Source organism: Emydura macquarii, unplaced genomic scaffold (assembly GCF_026122565.2).
Source record: "Emydura macquarii macquarii isolate MOO-44397 ecotype Brisbane River unplaced genomic scaffold, CSIRO-AGI_Emac_v2 contig_2897, whole genome shotgun sequence".
Taxonomy (NCBI): domain Eukaryota; kingdom Metazoa; phylum Chordata; order Testudines; family Chelidae; genus Emydura; species Emydura macquarii.
In genome coordinates this window covers 47665332-47681572 of record NW_027133034.1, presented here as the reverse complement: position 1 = coordinate 47681572, position 16241 = coordinate 47665332, and the positions used below count along the sequence as shown (strand labels likewise).

The 16241-nt window shown below is 38.3% G+C and overlaps 1 protein-coding gene across 6 annotated transcripts in view; it reads right to left on the bottom strand.

Annotated features, from left to right (window-relative positions):
- ARHGEF28 (Rho guanine nucleotide exchange factor 28) overlaps positions 1-16241 on the bottom strand; it is a 158765-nt gene that overhangs the window by 35918 nt on the left and 106606 nt on the right. For 4 of the 6 annotated variants that reach the window (XM_067569267.1, XM_067569273.1, XM_067569269.1 and 1 more), the window contains 12 exons: positions 15176-15256; positions 14379-14421; positions 12069-12192; positions 10692-10824; positions 10245-10300; positions 8707-8758; positions 7051-7198; positions 6840-6961; positions 5751-5891; positions 3896-4146; positions 1120-1242; positions 310-427 (listed from right to left, as the gene is read on the bottom strand). In XM_067569267.1, the coding sequence (XP_067425368.1) occupies positions 310-427; positions 1120-1242; positions 3896-4146; positions 5751-5891; positions 6840-6961; positions 7051-7198; positions 8707-8758; positions 10245-10300; positions 10692-10824; positions 12069-12192; positions 14379-14421; positions 15176-15256 (1392 nt within the window). The remainder of the gene's footprint in view (positions 1-309; positions 428-1119; positions 1243-3895; positions 4147-5750; positions 5892-6839; positions 6962-7050; positions 7199-8706; positions 8759-10244; positions 10301-10691; positions 10825-12068; positions 12193-14378; positions 14422-15175; positions 15257-16241) is intronic. The other 2 variants (XM_067569268.1, XM_067569272.1) reach the window with 1 other exon arrangement.

The window sequence follows — 16241 nt, the reverse complement described above, 5'->3', positions numbered from 1 at the left end:
TCCATATCTGACATTCAAGATCTTCTGCTAAAAAAACAATTAGACTCGTCAGATTTTTGAGGCTTATTGGAACATGACCTCTGAAACTTTTAAAGTTTTGCCCTCTCTTAATAAGTATAGGTGCCTGACCTACTGTTTGGGTGACATTTAGCCTGTGTAGAAAGCTTAAGTGGTGCACACACTTTGTGTTGGCTCCCTGCACAATTGCAAATTTCACCCTTTGGGACTATATTGTATATATTATGCAAGAGATGTTGTAAGGTTCCAGATTTGTCTCTGTTATGAAGCAAGACTGACACTATTACTCACCTTTTGAATACTGCAGTATCCTTTCTACCAGAACTGGGTACTTTGTGATGCGCTGAGTGACAAGCAGAATGCATTCTGGGATTCCTCGACGTCGAGCCAAAAGATTGCTATTTCGTAGCTTTAAAAAATAAACGTGCGTGTTTTATTGTAAGTCGGAAACTTACTCTAAAATATTAATTTACGAACAGTGAAAGGCATTAGCTCTACCTGTGCTAAAATAAATTGAAGCTGAACAAAAAAATGTTAAATTATCTGCACTACTCACAGTGAAATGTCAGATATCATCCTGATTCTCCCAGCTATTAAGAGTCTGTAGCTACTGTGTAACCTTTCTAATTAATCCTGAGAAAGTGCTAATTATACACAAAAGACACAACATTTATATTAACTATTTATGTCTCAGTGATATATAGTCCTTTGTTTAGTGTGGAGTTCTTTCCTATGCAGTGAGAGGTGGTTTAACTGGATGTCTGAAAGATATAATTGATGAGGGGGCTCATAACTGGAATGTGTGTATATTACAGATAGATGTCCAAAGCTTTTTCTAATCTAAACTAAAACAGAAGTTATCATCTCATAGATTAATCAGGACTCTCTGTTTTCTATTAGCTATTGCAATAGATGTATTGAATACTATGGACCTGATTCTGAAAAGAAACTCAGTCCAATTTCCCACTTTGCACCTGTAATTATTTGTGCCCACAAGATTGCATGAATAAAACTGGAGGTTGCCCTGCGTTGTTTAAATCAGAATTATGCACCTATTTTTTTTGGCCGCTTGTTAACAGTCACATTTTTGTAAACACTTACTTTAATAAAATTCTGGAACTTCTTGTTTTGTTGCAGCTCTTTAAAAAGATTAACAGCTTCTTTTTGATGACTACAAAATTCTCCATATATTTTCTTCATTTTATTGGCATTTTCCTCTGAAAACTGATGAAAATAATTAAATTGTGCTCAACAACTAACTGTAAAGAGTACATTTAAGGATTTTTGCATACTATATTATAACTCCTATTAATATTAATGGAAGTAAAAGTATATGTATAGGATCCTGACACTGCATCCTATACATTAGAGGGAGTTTTAATCTGTATAAGGAATGCAGAATCAGGCCTATAGAGACTGGAATATAGATAGCAGATTGATAAAAACAATTACTTACACAAGTAAGATGAATTGGATGTGGTCCTATATATTTCATTTTAAACCTCAAACAAATCTCCTTAGCTCTGTTATTAATATTACCTTAGTTTAATAAAATAGAGAATTTAAGAGTCTACTTGTTTTAACCATTATTTGTGCTGTCACTTTCAAATACAGTATGCAGTGGTGTTGTTGTCACGGTGGTTCCAGGACATTAGAGAAACAAGGTGGGTGAAGTAATATCTTCAACTGGACCAATTTCTGTTGGTGACAGAAACAAGATTTCAATCTTGCACAGAGCTCTTCTTCAGATCTGGGAAATGTATTCAGAGTGTCCCAACTAAATACAAGGTGGAAGAGATTATTTAGCATATATAGATAGTATATATTTCAAGGGACCTATCACGATAAAGTGGCCTGTTAACACCTCTCCAGTCAAGAGGGTGGGGAAGGGGGGGGGGAGGAAGAAAGTTCAGAGTGTGGGGGTCGGGGGGGGGGGTTAAGTGGGTTATAGATTGTTGTAATAAACCATAAATCCAGGGTCTCTATTCAGTCCATGATTTTTGGTATCTAGCAGAATTACGAATTTAAGCTCCCAGGCTCATCTTTTGAAGGTGTTGTGCAGGTTTCCTTTGAGGATGAGGAATGAGAGGTCAGATATAGAGTGACTGCTTTGTGAAAAATGTTCACCCACAGGTGATACAGTGTTTTTGTCTTATTTTCTGTGTGAGTTCATTTGAGAGTGTAATGATTGTCTGGTTTCGCCCACATAGTTGTTATTGAAGCATTTAGCGCACTAGATGCGGTACACCACATGTTGTGATAGGCATGTGTGGGACCCATGGATTTTGAAAGGTGTGCTGATCATTGTAGTAGTGGAGATATGTCTGCAGGTTTTGCATCTGTTGTTCTGGCTGGATCTGATGTTGCTTTGAGTTGGTGAGTCCTGGTCTGTGGGAAGCTTGCGTCTGATGATATGCTTGGCAAGGTTGAGGGTTGTTTAAAGGCCAGAAGATGGGGTTTAGGAAAGGTTTCTTTCAGAAACCAACCCATGATATTCCCATACGGATTCCAGTGTGGGGTGATAGTTAACAACTAGAGATGTGAGGCTGGAGGGAGTTTTATATCTGTCCTGAAGCAGGTTTGCTCAAAGTTTTTGGGTGGCTTGTTGGTACATGATGCAATTTACTTCTCTGTTGGATTGTCCTTGTTTGGTGAAAGTGGTTTTTTGTGTGTTAAGGTATAGCTCCCAGATTTTCTCCTCGGTGTATATTTTATGGTATCTGAGTGCCAGGCTGTAGATAACAGAATTTCTTGGTGTGTTTGGGGCGGTTACTGGATCTGTGAACATAGGAGTGGTGATCTGTGGTGTGATTCTTGTATATATCTGTATAGTACCACTGTTGAAGCAATCACATTATCCAAGAAGTTGATGCTAATTGGGGAGAGTTCTAGAGAGAGTTTAATGGATGGGTGATGGTGGTTGAAGTTGTGGTGGAAATCTGTGAGGGAGTTTAGGTCCTCTGTACAGAGGATGCATTGATATATCTCAAGTATATCATTGGTTCCATGTTGCATTTGTCCAGAAATTCTTCTTCAAGAGGGCCCATGAAGAGATTGGCATGTTGCTAGATACTTTGCTAGATACTAAAAATCATGGACTGAATAAAGACACTGGATTTATGACTAATTTCAATAATCTATAACCCATTTATCCACACACCCCAGATTTTTCCCTTCCCTTTGTCCCCCTATGACTGGAGAAGTGTTAATGGGTCATTTCACCTTGAACGATCCATTGAAATATGCATTAACTACTTGTGCTAAACAATCTGTTCCACCTTGTACTCAGAGTGTCACGGCTAAATAAACTTCCCAGACCTGGAGAAGAGTTCTGTGTAAGCTCGAAAGCTTGTCTCTCCTCACCAGTAGTAGTTGGTCCAATAAAAGACATTACCTCACCCACTCTCAAGTACAGGTCAACATATGTAGTACCAGCACAAGCTGCTCCATATACCCTTGCCAACATACATTGACATTGTTGTGGAAGACCCGCCTCAAGAGATGAGAGGATAATTCATTCTCCTTGCCCTTTCAATACTTAGCCTTTCTAACAAGTGTGTCAGCTAGTGCCAGTTTTGGTAGTTGATTAAGTGATGGGAGTAACTGTCTACTAAGAACTTGTCACAAGCCATCAATACGCAAATAGGTTATGAAAACAATCTTCTGTGTGTTCTTCCACTACATGTCATCAGTACTTTTCTCACATCACAAATCTGCATGGAATTTGAAATAGTAACCAAGAAATTAAAATCTTTGCATCCTATTAACCAATCCTAAGAAATGTAGCTCTCTCCTGGCCCCATGAAAGTTTTAAACTCAACAAATATCTTTTTTTGGCCTTGAATATGTGAAGATTTGATTTTGCTGATCTTTTTACCTGCTGCACAAGGATGTCTCCAATTCTATTGATTACAAAATTTCTCTCATTTCCCCCCTCACACGATTCCTGTCTTCTCTCCTTCATGTTGCAGAAGAATTGCCTGTGAATCTCTAGCAGTTCATCTAAGCAGGGAAATATTTTGTCCACAGTGCTGTGATCTAGTTGCAATTCTTCTTTCATTCCTTTCCTGAATATTTCGGACATAATGAAGAGGGTGTGGATGTGATGCATTTCCGTTTGCATCAGCTCTGTAGTTTAAAGGAAGATGGTGCAATGTAATAATCCATCTAAATATTTTCCCTCACATTATTACACATGTATTACATAGTTTTACACTGAAATAAACGGACATGAATGTGATTTCTTCCATGATAAGCATTAAACCTAATAAAACAGGCCCAGCTATGGTTGCACGTGCTCGCTAACCACCTCAGTTCCTCTTTTACCATTTCTGCATCATGGTACAAACTTGGAATTTGAAGGAGGCCAGGCACAAAGGGAGCAATGCTGGCATTTTCATGTAGGAACACTTGCAGAGAGCATATTACAATTTTCACAGTGGCAGGTGTCTTTGTGCAGTTACTCTGAAAAAAAAAAAAAAAAACCCTCTGGCTCCCTCTACTGCACTATGCTGGCCAATACAACATCACAGCCCAAGTCCGCAGAGCCACAGACAAAAATATCAAAATCCAATTCTTACCTGAACCATGTCCTTTGTTAAATTATTCACCAGAGTTTGACTTTAACATCAAAAAGTTAGGATTTACTTATGTGCTGTGCTAATGCAAAGTGTCAACTCAATCATGGAAAATCCCAACTTCTACAATTGTGAAAACTTACATTAAACTTAAATCTCTCAAGTCCTAGCAGTAAACACTAGGAATCATATGCAACTGAATAACAAAGATTACATATATGTTCTTTACATTAGTCTGATTAGTTTGCACACTAATACACAGACATTCAGATCTTGAAGTCTTTACTCGTTCAATGGGAGTCTGAAGTCACTGGAAGTTTACTTGAGTAAGAACTGAATAAAATCTGAGTAAGGATCACCAAAATGGCCCCAGGATGTTTTTTGTTCTGCAGCTACCTACTAACATTCTCTTTCAAACCATTTTTTATTAAATATTTATTTAATACTGAACCATCTAAGCATTTTAAAAACTTTATTTTTACTTCTGAAGAACAAAATGTAAGTAAACAAGAGAACAGAGGAAATAATTTGCAGTAAGCAATTTAATGAATTAATATAATCTTTTCTCCCCACAAACTGTTTGTGAAAAGTTGTGAACTTCTCAAATGTATTATTTACTCAAAATTATTTGTAACTCTCTTTAGCAAATAATTCTTTGGTCTGCAGATCATCCATGAACAATTCATCACAATTATTTGTATTTCATGTTGTGTTGGTTAGTGATATAACTCATATGTATAATTTCTGTTCCTTGACTGGATAATTTACATATTTATCAAACAGTGCAATTGTGAATTTTATAATTGAGTATACAATTCAAAATTTGCTTTTGATGACTATTCCAACATTTGAGTTTAAAATTCACTTTTCGGGAACATACATGCTAGTAAAGTTTGAGTGCTCAAGTGTTCAGAGAAAGCAGACATGAATGGGTCAAGAATATAGTCAAATTGAAATTCACTTTCAAATCCAAACAAATGTTTTTAGGCAACTGTCTTCAATATTCTGTTAACTCTAGAAAACATATTATTTAAATATTCTTCATTATTCATATTAAAATCTAAGCATTTTCTTCCAGTTATATAACTTGTATATCCCTCCTCATTGCCTATGCCAACTTATTTTCAACCTTTTAAAAATAATTGAAACACTGACCAAAAATTACATCCTGCCTTTTGATAACATCTTTTTCTTGCTTGCTACAAAATGCTGGATCCACAACAAGTCTCCAAGATTCTGCCTCAAACTCCTGTGCCTCTGTACTTAGGTCAGTCCACAGGGAGACATCCACATCATCTATGACAAAATAAAAACTTTGTAAGCACTGGTCGCACAGATTGGTAGTATCACAGCAAGGGAAGTTCCTCTTGTGCATGCATGTTTATTCATGCAGTGAGTATATCGCTGAACTGAGGTAAGTCTTATCTAAAGATTCTAACCAATACTGAGAAAAGATTAAAATGAATAAAAAGCCTTCCACGGATGCCAGCATCCCTATCTTACTGTTAAAGTGTAAATGGAACAGAGTTGAGGCAAGCAGAGATTTGGGGACCAGAGGGAATGTTTTTTTCAGAATTGGATTCTTTGTTTGAAATACCCCCTCAGAAGTTCCCTCTGATTTGAGGTGCCTCAAATTTGTGTGCGCGCAACTTGAGATTCCTTGTGTTGGATTTTCTCTCTCTCTGTGAATGCCCTTCAACTCTGGAATTCACTCCCCCACTCCCATATCTGTTGACTTTTCAGACATGAGTGGGGGGTTGAGGAGGGCAGTTGGGAAGTGGGATTTTGTATTGTGGGGGGAATATGCGAGATGGGTGATACTGTTTGCAATGTGTGTGCTGACAGGGGTAAGGGGATGGGGCTAAGTCAGTGCCTGAAAGAAACATGAGGCTGTTTTGGTTTTATATTAAGTTTTTTAATTCGTGGCAAGGATGCTGAGAGCTCAGGATAAAAGTTTTCACCTATTAATTTTTTATTATAATGACTAATTAAAAAACCAAAATACTTAAAATTAGCAGAGTCCATCATTAATTTAGACTCACTTGCTAGGCATTATGGGTCAAATTTTAATTCTCCTTTATCTGATGGTGTCATCTTAATGGTGGTCAGAATCATAATTAAGTTACTACATACTTATTTTCTTTTGAGGCAGGAAGTAGAAGTCTTAAACCTACTAATTAATTATTTCACTTTGCATTTTCCAGCATAGGTTATAACAGGTAGATTTCTCAATGTATTTCTCACCTTCCATTACAAAAGAATCCATTGACGGAAGAGTCCCTATCGATTGAAACAGTGTTTCAGGCTGCAAGCTGGATCTCCAGCTGCTATTATCGGTGTCTTGGTCTGAAGATGGCATAGATCTTCTGCAATGAAAAAAGTATTTAATTGTAGCAACTCACCTAGGAATGCTGAATAATCTAGTTAGCATACCATGCTGATAGCTGCCTTCTACCTTTCAAAACTGGCACTCGGAACACTTTTGGATAAAGAGTAAGGTTGCTGTGAGACTTCTTTCTTTACGGCGGATAGTCCACTGGGCATCGAGGAGGACGGATGCATTGAGGAGAACGTGGGCTGAGGAATCTCTCTAAACGATGAATCTGTGAGGTGAAATATACATGTAAGTCTTATAGAAAACTGGAATGTTATTGACTGTATGACCACAGCATGAAATACTACACAATTCTCTTATAGATTAATACATGCCACTGGGCATACTCTCTTATGGTGCAAGAGCTCTGTGGTCTTTCCTGACAGGAAAACAAATCACAAAGTGAAGCTGGGTGGCTTTGGCGCACACGCTGTCAATTAGAGAACAATCTTAAGCCACAGTCATGCTTTTGTCACACCCACATCTATACTCATACCTGGCTGAGCCACACATTGGAGTACATCATGGGGAGGATTTTCAACAGCACTCAACACTGGCTTAATTCTGCTCCTATGGCAATTGGGGTAAAACCTCCATTGTCCTGCTAAGCAGGAGGAAGGATGGGAGACATTGGCTGTGGTTTAATTAGGCCACAACTTTGTTCTTGAATGTCTGGGAGTACCGGCAGGCAAAATTGTGCAGTGCAGGTGATTCCATAATAATTTACATATACTTGGAGGTGCTGCTGTCAACCCTTCCCCTTCACCCATCCTTGTCCCCAGCCAACCTGTTGGGACCTCACCACCTTCGCCCAAATGACTTTGGGATGGGGGGGATATAAAAGAGGAGGGGATTGACTCCCTGCAGAACCAGTCATAGGAATCCCAACCCCACACCGCCCCCATTTCTTCTCCTTTAAAGAATACCTCCTTTAAATCCTTTATCAATCCATTTTGTCTGATCACTGTGTCCCTTCCCTACAGAGTATCTGCACTGGACATTGGCCCCACGTGTACATCATGAGTTGCAACATCATAGCCTAATTCCTGTTTATTTTTTTCCCCCAACTAAGCCCCCAAATCGCTGTGGGGAAGGTGGAAAAAAACCCCACCTCACCTTGGCCAATCTGGCAGGGAGAGAAAAAATTCCTTCCCAGCAGCCCAAAAAAGGAGTGACTAGTGTAATGCCCACAGCAGATCATGACAAACCCTGGTATTTAACTACATCGGGGTGGGAGGCTGCGTGCTGCTCTGCCTGGTCGAGGTAAGAGAGAACTTTTCCTGCACAGGTGAGGACCTAAATAGTCCTCCTCCCCCCTCTTCCAGTCACCTGGGAGGAGGGGGAAATGGGCCAGCATCTGCATGCTGATCCAGTAGGAAGCTGCCTCAACAAGGCACTCTCTGGCTCTCTAGCCCTAAAAGGGCACACACCTTTTCCAACCAGACAAACAACAGCCCCTGCCGCTTAATATGTGGTGAGGTTATTGACTTCAATGTGAGTGGGAGAAGAGTTAGACCAATGATGAGCGCTTTCAAAAATCCTACCTTATAAGTATTAGATACTAGCAAATGCACCTGTTTTCCTGTAGCTATGGGAGTCACAGGGAAAAATGCTCATACATATACAAAATTGTGAAGAAAGTTTGTCCCGTTATTTTGTTATTGTTATTTTGCTATGGATTAAACTTTAAATGATAGATTTATGCCTATTAGCTTGCTTGCTTACTATAATACTTACTTGTTAGGACAGCTTGTGGTCTGTTCTTAATATGGTATCTCTCTTGGAATTTCTGATAAAAAGAATTTCATCTTATTAAAATGAAATAACAGCTGATTACACACAGAACAGTCAGTAATCTACTTTCATATCATCATCTGGAATAGTCCTCAAGCAAACTGCATTATGATCCTGAATTTCTGCTACTGACAAACAAACCAAAGTGAAAGGATAATGAATTTCAGCCACATTATTATATAAAATTAGTTCAGTTTATGTTTTCAAATTACTATGTTGCTATGGAATTATTCTTTTACAACATGCATATGATTAGTGAGGGCTTGAAAAAAAAAATTGCACATTTAGGGTTACACTTTTAAATGAGTCTGAAGGGACCTGAGGCAGGAAATTGATTCTTTAAGTCAGTCTGTCTGAGCCAGAATTTGTTTTTTTTGCTACCTGGTAAAAGGCTCATATGCTTAAACAAGTGTTGAATTTAAGGAGAGTGAGTAAGTAGTTTTTCCTCTCTTATCTTCTTGATGATGAGTTGGGGTTATTGCCTCATCCTGGTAAATATCCATCAGTCCTAGTAGTTATAAACTGAGTTAGCATTATAATTTATGTTTTAGATCCTTTTTGTAAGTTTGCCCAGAGGCCATTCAGTAGATTGATAAAGGCCAAATGAAATAGAAAAATTAAATTAAATTAAAAAATGCATATTTAATAAGTGCAACCATGGGCATGTTTACCCTAAAGATTTGTGCAATGAAATAGCTACTCCGATATAGCCACTCTGGTGCAAATCCCTAGTTTAGATGCACTGCATCAGTCTGAAAAGTGACTAGCACTGGTGTGGCTTACTCCAGTGCAAGTCACTTGTTAGTCCATAAAAAACAAAAGCTCCCTTGGGGTACAGTTTTGAAAATGTAGTCCTCATTTTAATTGGGGGTTATCTATTGAAGCATGTTGGTTATTCCACTCCAGGGGGCTCTGCTGTGCTTCAACTCTATTTGCTGATTTTGCCTACTGTCAGAAACACTGAAATGATACAGCTCAGGGGAAATCCATGGTTCCTTGAGGCCTGCCCTTTTAAGTACACCTTAGAAATGCAAATCAAACTATATATCCCAATTATTCCTGCAACGCTCCAAAGACATAAAGGTAGTGACCTAACCCTAACTCCTTTTTTAAAAGTATTTGCTCAAGTACACTGCTTATTTCTATTGCTTGGATTAGATGTTTATTTAACATTCCCTCATCCCTTTGCATACAGACCACTTGGTCTGGATCATTTCTGCACTGTTTTCTTTTTCAGATTCATTTGGTCACATCTTGTTTGTTTTGGAAACTAATTATTTCTAGATCTCTATATAACAAGTCAGTCAATCAATATGAACCTATTATGAATCAGCTTACAAAGACAAGGAAGGTACTGTTTGAAGCAGCATAACATTCAGAATGCTATTACCACAGAACAAACTATGGAGATTGATTTAAAAAATCAGAGAGACAGAATATACACAACATCATCATAAGAACAGTAAGGCATAGAAAGTTACCTTTGTACATGCAGGAGCACAATCCTTACAGTTTTTGTGCACAATCACATTGCAATCTGAAAGGAAAAACATATCTCAAAGCCTGAAATTGAATAGGCTGTAAACACTGTTGTGCACTTTGTTCTGGAGCCTCATCATTTTTCCTCCTTCAGATCCACTTATTGAATAGCCACAAATACAGCTTTAATTTTTCTCCTAGCTGAGATGGAAAGCAGCTTTCTCCAGGCTTGTTTCAGGAAACAACTACTAACAGTTCCTTGTAAAGCAAGAGGCCATCATCTTTGTTCCCTCTCCCTGAGGCCTGGGGACCCTGGCTGAGTAGGTAGAGAAGAAGGTATCTTCAAATCCAGATAGACTCTCTCTCTTGAAATGGAATATTAAGCAAGTATCCTGCAGCAGATTTTAGAAAGCTACATAAAAGCTACATAAAAGGCAGTAGCTACTTACAAGAGCACTGCAATGACTCTTTTCCTAAGAGGGCTTTGTCACACGCCACACAGGGGATACCCGCTGAGAAGCTCCCAGTTATAAACTGATGTCTGTTCAGTTTCTCTTTGTCTTTGGCATCCTTATTCTTTGTCTTTAGATCCAACAGAGCAGGCAAGAGAAAAGAGATTAAAATAGATAAATAATTGTCATCATATTATAACTTTAAAACAGTCTTCTCTTAAGAGAAAATGGATCTTAAAACATTTATCTCCTCTCTCTAGTAACAACTGAAACAGAGTAATTTGTATTATGTGATTCACAAAGGCAAGTTCTAGAGAGAGAAATGAAGACATCTCTTATATTAGTGGCTAATCAACTAATCACTATTAATTAAAGACACTTAGAAACACATTTCTAAAACTTGCAAAACATGAATATGCAAAACAAAGAGTTCTACATATAAACTGGGAACTGGCAAGTGCGAAGGGGGATTTGTGCCTGCATTAACCCAGTCGGACATACAAGTACATGTACGTGTCATTAAACGTACGTTTTTAAAATTAGTTTTTACACCTCAGCTTTTGATCTTTAAAGGGATATTGCTAGGTTAAAAATAATCTATTTTTGAAAAAAACAAGTTTCATTTCCTGTTACTGATAGCACCTTATGGCAACATTGTGTAACACTTGGTCACATTGGGAGCACTTACTCACATGAGTAGTCCCGGTAATTAATATTGATAGAATTACTATGTGAGTAAGTGCTCAACAGCATTGACATAGGTTGCACAATCTAGACTTTAGATTATTAAAAATGAAACACTGAAAGTATCCGATTTACTTTACACAATTTATTTTGTGTGTTTACATTTAGCACTTTGTTTGGGCTCTGATTCTAAAACTCACATATGCTCAGCGGCACTTACTCACACATTAAGTTCAAATAGGACTATTCAACTGAGTAAATGCTACAGTAAAGGCTCCAAAATCAAGTCCTTACTGTGGATAATAAGAAAAATAGACATATACTTTCTAATATTTCTATTTTTGTATATGAAGTAGAAAAACAATTTCCAAATATACTGCAGACAATTAAACTTGGGCTAAATCTCAAGATAAGCGATAAGTAATAATAACTAAAAAGTGGAAAGGGAATTCAGTAAAGTGAAAACAAAGTTACTCTTAAAAATGAACACTATTGTTTGTCAATACAAAGACCCTGTGAATACATTTCTCATAAGTTTTAAATTTAAAACGTCTATTATAAATACAGTATAAATAATTGGAAAAATCAGCCACTTATCTTTGCCTCATAACTTGGACAGATCTGATCCCAAACTATAATGCATTTCAGTTATGGTAACAAACATCTAGTTATATATAGATCTCAAATTACCTTGCACTTGTTTCGTGTACTAGTCATTCTGTTCATCAGGAAGCTGAAAGTACGACTCACTTTATATTTTTCAGACTCGGATTTTGTAGGTATAATATATTTATCCCATTCCTCCTCCTGAATCCTACAGTGTTAATCAGTGAATACAATTCATTACTCTGGACATAACATCTTAAAATGGAGCAGCACCTGGGTGATACTCTGCTTCACCTAGCTTTAGCAATCACAGGATGGATGCAGGTTTTAACCATAGTTGTTTAAGAGGTCAACATCAAACCAAAAAGTGACATTAGTCCCTGAATAATACTAATTATGAACACATGCACGTATACTGTACAAAATGTGAACTATACTGCAAGTTTGCCATAATTACACCGTTATCAAGACCCTGAGCATGCATATGGCCATATTTTGGATGTTGCTCTAGCTCAGTGGTTTCCAGACCTTTTTGGCTTGAGGGTTACAAATATCATTTTTACAACTTTGAAGGGCCACCAGTCAATCAACTGCTAAAAATTGTATTAATGTATACACCATTAAGGACTACAAATCACTACCTATTTAAAGTAAACATTTTGATGCTACTGTGCTCATTTTTACATTCACTATTTTACACGTACAAATTATTCACAGTATGGCACACTCACAGACAAAGCAGTAGTGACTGTCACTGAAGCACATGGCCTGGCAGCTAAGTCACGGTGGGTGACCTGCTAAGTACAGGTCAAACTGGAAGGCACTGATTTTTAGAATCCTGCCCCTCCTCAAACATGGTGGGTCCTGGCTGCTCTTCCAGGGCCCCTCCTCCCCCAACTGCAGCCAGATGGAAGGAGTTCAGCGAGGAGGTAGTCTCCTCACTGATCTCCCATTCCCCTGGCTGCAGCAGGAAAACTGTGTCGGGTAGCCCTGTGAACTCCATTTGGGTCCCTGGGCAGTGGCTCCCTTCTGCAGACAGGGGGACAGGAGATCAGTGCTCCCCTCCCTTTGGCTCCAGCAGGGACTCCAGCACCTAGGGACCCAGGCAGAGTGCTTTGCCGTGCTGCTACAGCCAGGAGGAGGGGAACGCTGATTTCCCATCCCGTTGGCTACAGCAAGGAGCCTGCACCGGTCTTGTAGCCCCACGGCAACGTGCTCCAACTGGGTCCTTCGGCAGTGGCTCGCTTCTGCAGTCAGCATGAGGGGAGAGATGGGCCACTTCGAAAGACCCCGCAGGCCACTTTTGGCCCACAGGCTGGGAATCACTTCTCTAGCTGGCAGCAGGCATTCTTCTGCATGAGCGCCAGCCTCATGGGTCCCAATTCAGCAAAACATTTAAGCACGTGCGTAAGTGTTCTGTTGAATATGGATGACATACTGAATCAGTCACAGATGTCTGCTGTTTCCCTTCTTCTCTCCCTAGATGGCACTGTAGCACAGGGGATCAGGTAGAGCACATGACACGGCAGTGGACCCTATAGGGAGAGTCACTGCAAGACTAAAGGGAAGATGGGATTTGGATTCTTTCATTACACATAGAATGGATGTTTCCCTGGTATCCAGCCACATGGTTCCAGAATATGCAACTGATTTTTTCTTGCATTAAATAATAAATAAAATAAATAAATGTAAAAGGAAATTTCAATAAACGTTGCAAAATAAAGAACTCAAAAGTCAAGGAATACCAGTTTAGGATGCCCATAAAACCTTAACTCTGCTCCCCTGTGTGTATTCATTATAATACAGTCTTTACCAACTGAACACTCAGGTTTTTTCCTACAATTTTCTAAGATGCACAGCAAATGAATTGGAAACCTTCTCCTCATTCAGTACGCACCTTGAATATAAATGGCTCTCATGGTATCTGTTTGTCTGGCATACAAAATAATGTGCAGAGTAACAGCATATGCTGCACATCTACATCAAAGGTTGTAGGGAAAAATGCATGATGATACATTCAACAAACAGTAAGTGGTTATGGAAGACTACTGCACAAAAGAGTTATAGTTATGTATGTAAAGTGGACTTAAGAAATGCCAAACTTTAAAGTTGCAGTCAGACATTCAAATATTTAGCAAATATAGCATTTGTTATAGACTATATCCAACATTCATACTAGTATAGAGTATAACAATAACCTAGAGAAGCATTCTGAACTTCATTAGGAAAAGGCACCAAAACAGAATATAGCATATTGGTCTATATGAGCCTGATACCTTAGAATTATGATGATCATTACAAAGATCTGTGCTACTAGTGTTTAACTAGTAACATTAACATGTAAATACTGGTAGACGGATAAATATTACACTGCAGAAATTCATCTGTCAATACCTTTTCTCCCTCGATTGCTCTGGCAAGCTGTATGCTCGTTGTTCTACAAAACACAAAAAGTTAATGAAAACTAAAGGTGGCTATATTGGCATATTTTATTTGTTTGAAGCACATAACCTCCACCAGGCTGTGAGATCAGTCATTATATGCTGGCATGTTGTTTGGAAATTTAGAAAGCAAAAATGATTAAAAGCAGTATTGCCCAGGATACCACCAATTGTTTATTAAACAGGTTGTAGTTGAAAGAATTTGCCTGGATCTGGGTTAACATCACAGAATGGCAGTCTTTGCAAACCGATTAATTGTTTTTAAGTAAAGAAAATTAATATTAATCTTTTCTTTTTCCAAGCAGTCCAGTTTTTTTAATGGTTCATCTTTAATTTTGCTTTTTAGCTATTCTGTTGTAAAGCACATACATGATTCTTTTCTAGATTCTTGATTCAAGACCAGATGTGATTTAGCTTTGTAGAGATTATCTGCAAAAAATACATGTCTAACTTTAAGTACATAAATAGTTCCAACGACTTAACTGGGACTATTCACATGCTTAAAGTTAGGTCCATGCTTAAGTATCTTGTTGAAAAAGGGCCCATATGAGAAAATACCCGGCAGTTGAACATGTAAGATAGTATATTTTATCATGTATGTAATGAGAATCAAATGACATTTCAGTTAGTTGCCAAACCAAAGATGTGCAAAAAGATGCTTTTCTGAAGAAATAAAGGCCTTGTTCCCACAGAAAAATGAAGATAGCTTCATGCAAAATAGAACCATTGGATGGCCACTGCAGTACTTACTACAGGGATGGAGCAGAGCCACTGATTTAGAGAGTGAAAGAGCCTGGAGAAGGGATCGACCACTGTTCATAAACACACCATCTACACAGCAGGGACAAATTCTTTACAGTTACATACTATAAATATCCTCCTTTAAACACCTATTATTTTTAAACACATTTTATTCCTCTGTGTATGAAAAAACTTTGGTCATTGCTACTGCAGTAGGCAGTGCATTTCCTACTTTTAGATTGCATCTCATGATGCAAGAATGAAACTCTCTTATTATGAGCTAACCCTTTTGTACTAAAAAATTCAAGTCAGCAAAGTCAGATTGGATTTTAATTTACAAATTCAGATTTTCTATCCTCATTTATAGCCAAATCCTAAACAAGATGTCAAAGCAGTGGAGCTGTGGGAGTTCCCAGCTGCAGAGAAGTTGCACATGGAAATTTCTGCTTCCCCTGCTTTCTGCAGAATAGTTCCATGTTGGCATGAATGGAGCTGCTACATGTTGCTGTGAGGGTCACGGGATTTAGACAGAAGCAATGGGGCAGGGAGGGCCAGCAATGTGCTCAGCAGATCCCTGATGATACAAATCCATTGGCCAAATTGCCCCACAGTTGGAGAACACAGTGACCACAGACCCTCCCATAGCCTTGAGTTTGTCATAGAGGCTGGAAAGTGGCTACTTGTGTCCCATAGCTTGAGAAGGAAGATGATTCGAGCTCTCCCAAGCCCAATGTAAACTACTATTAATTTACTTTGATTTTATATAGGGGGTCAGGGTTTAGGCCTGTTTAGGGCAAAGCTCTTAACCATGTGCTTAACTTTACACAGGTCCTTCAGTCCCATTGACATTATGAGGATTTAAACACATGATTAAGTGCTTTGCTGAATTCAGGGCCTTAAACCTCATGGAACACACGCCCTTGCTCTTCTCCGTCTTTTTTTTTTTTTTACATTTCTCAGCTAATCTGCAGGATGAAAAATTGTTAAAAATAAAATTATATTAAAAAAAAAATCAATGAAATGCTTTTAAACATCCCAGTGTTACAGGTAGTGCACAAAAGAGTTCTAAGTAGAA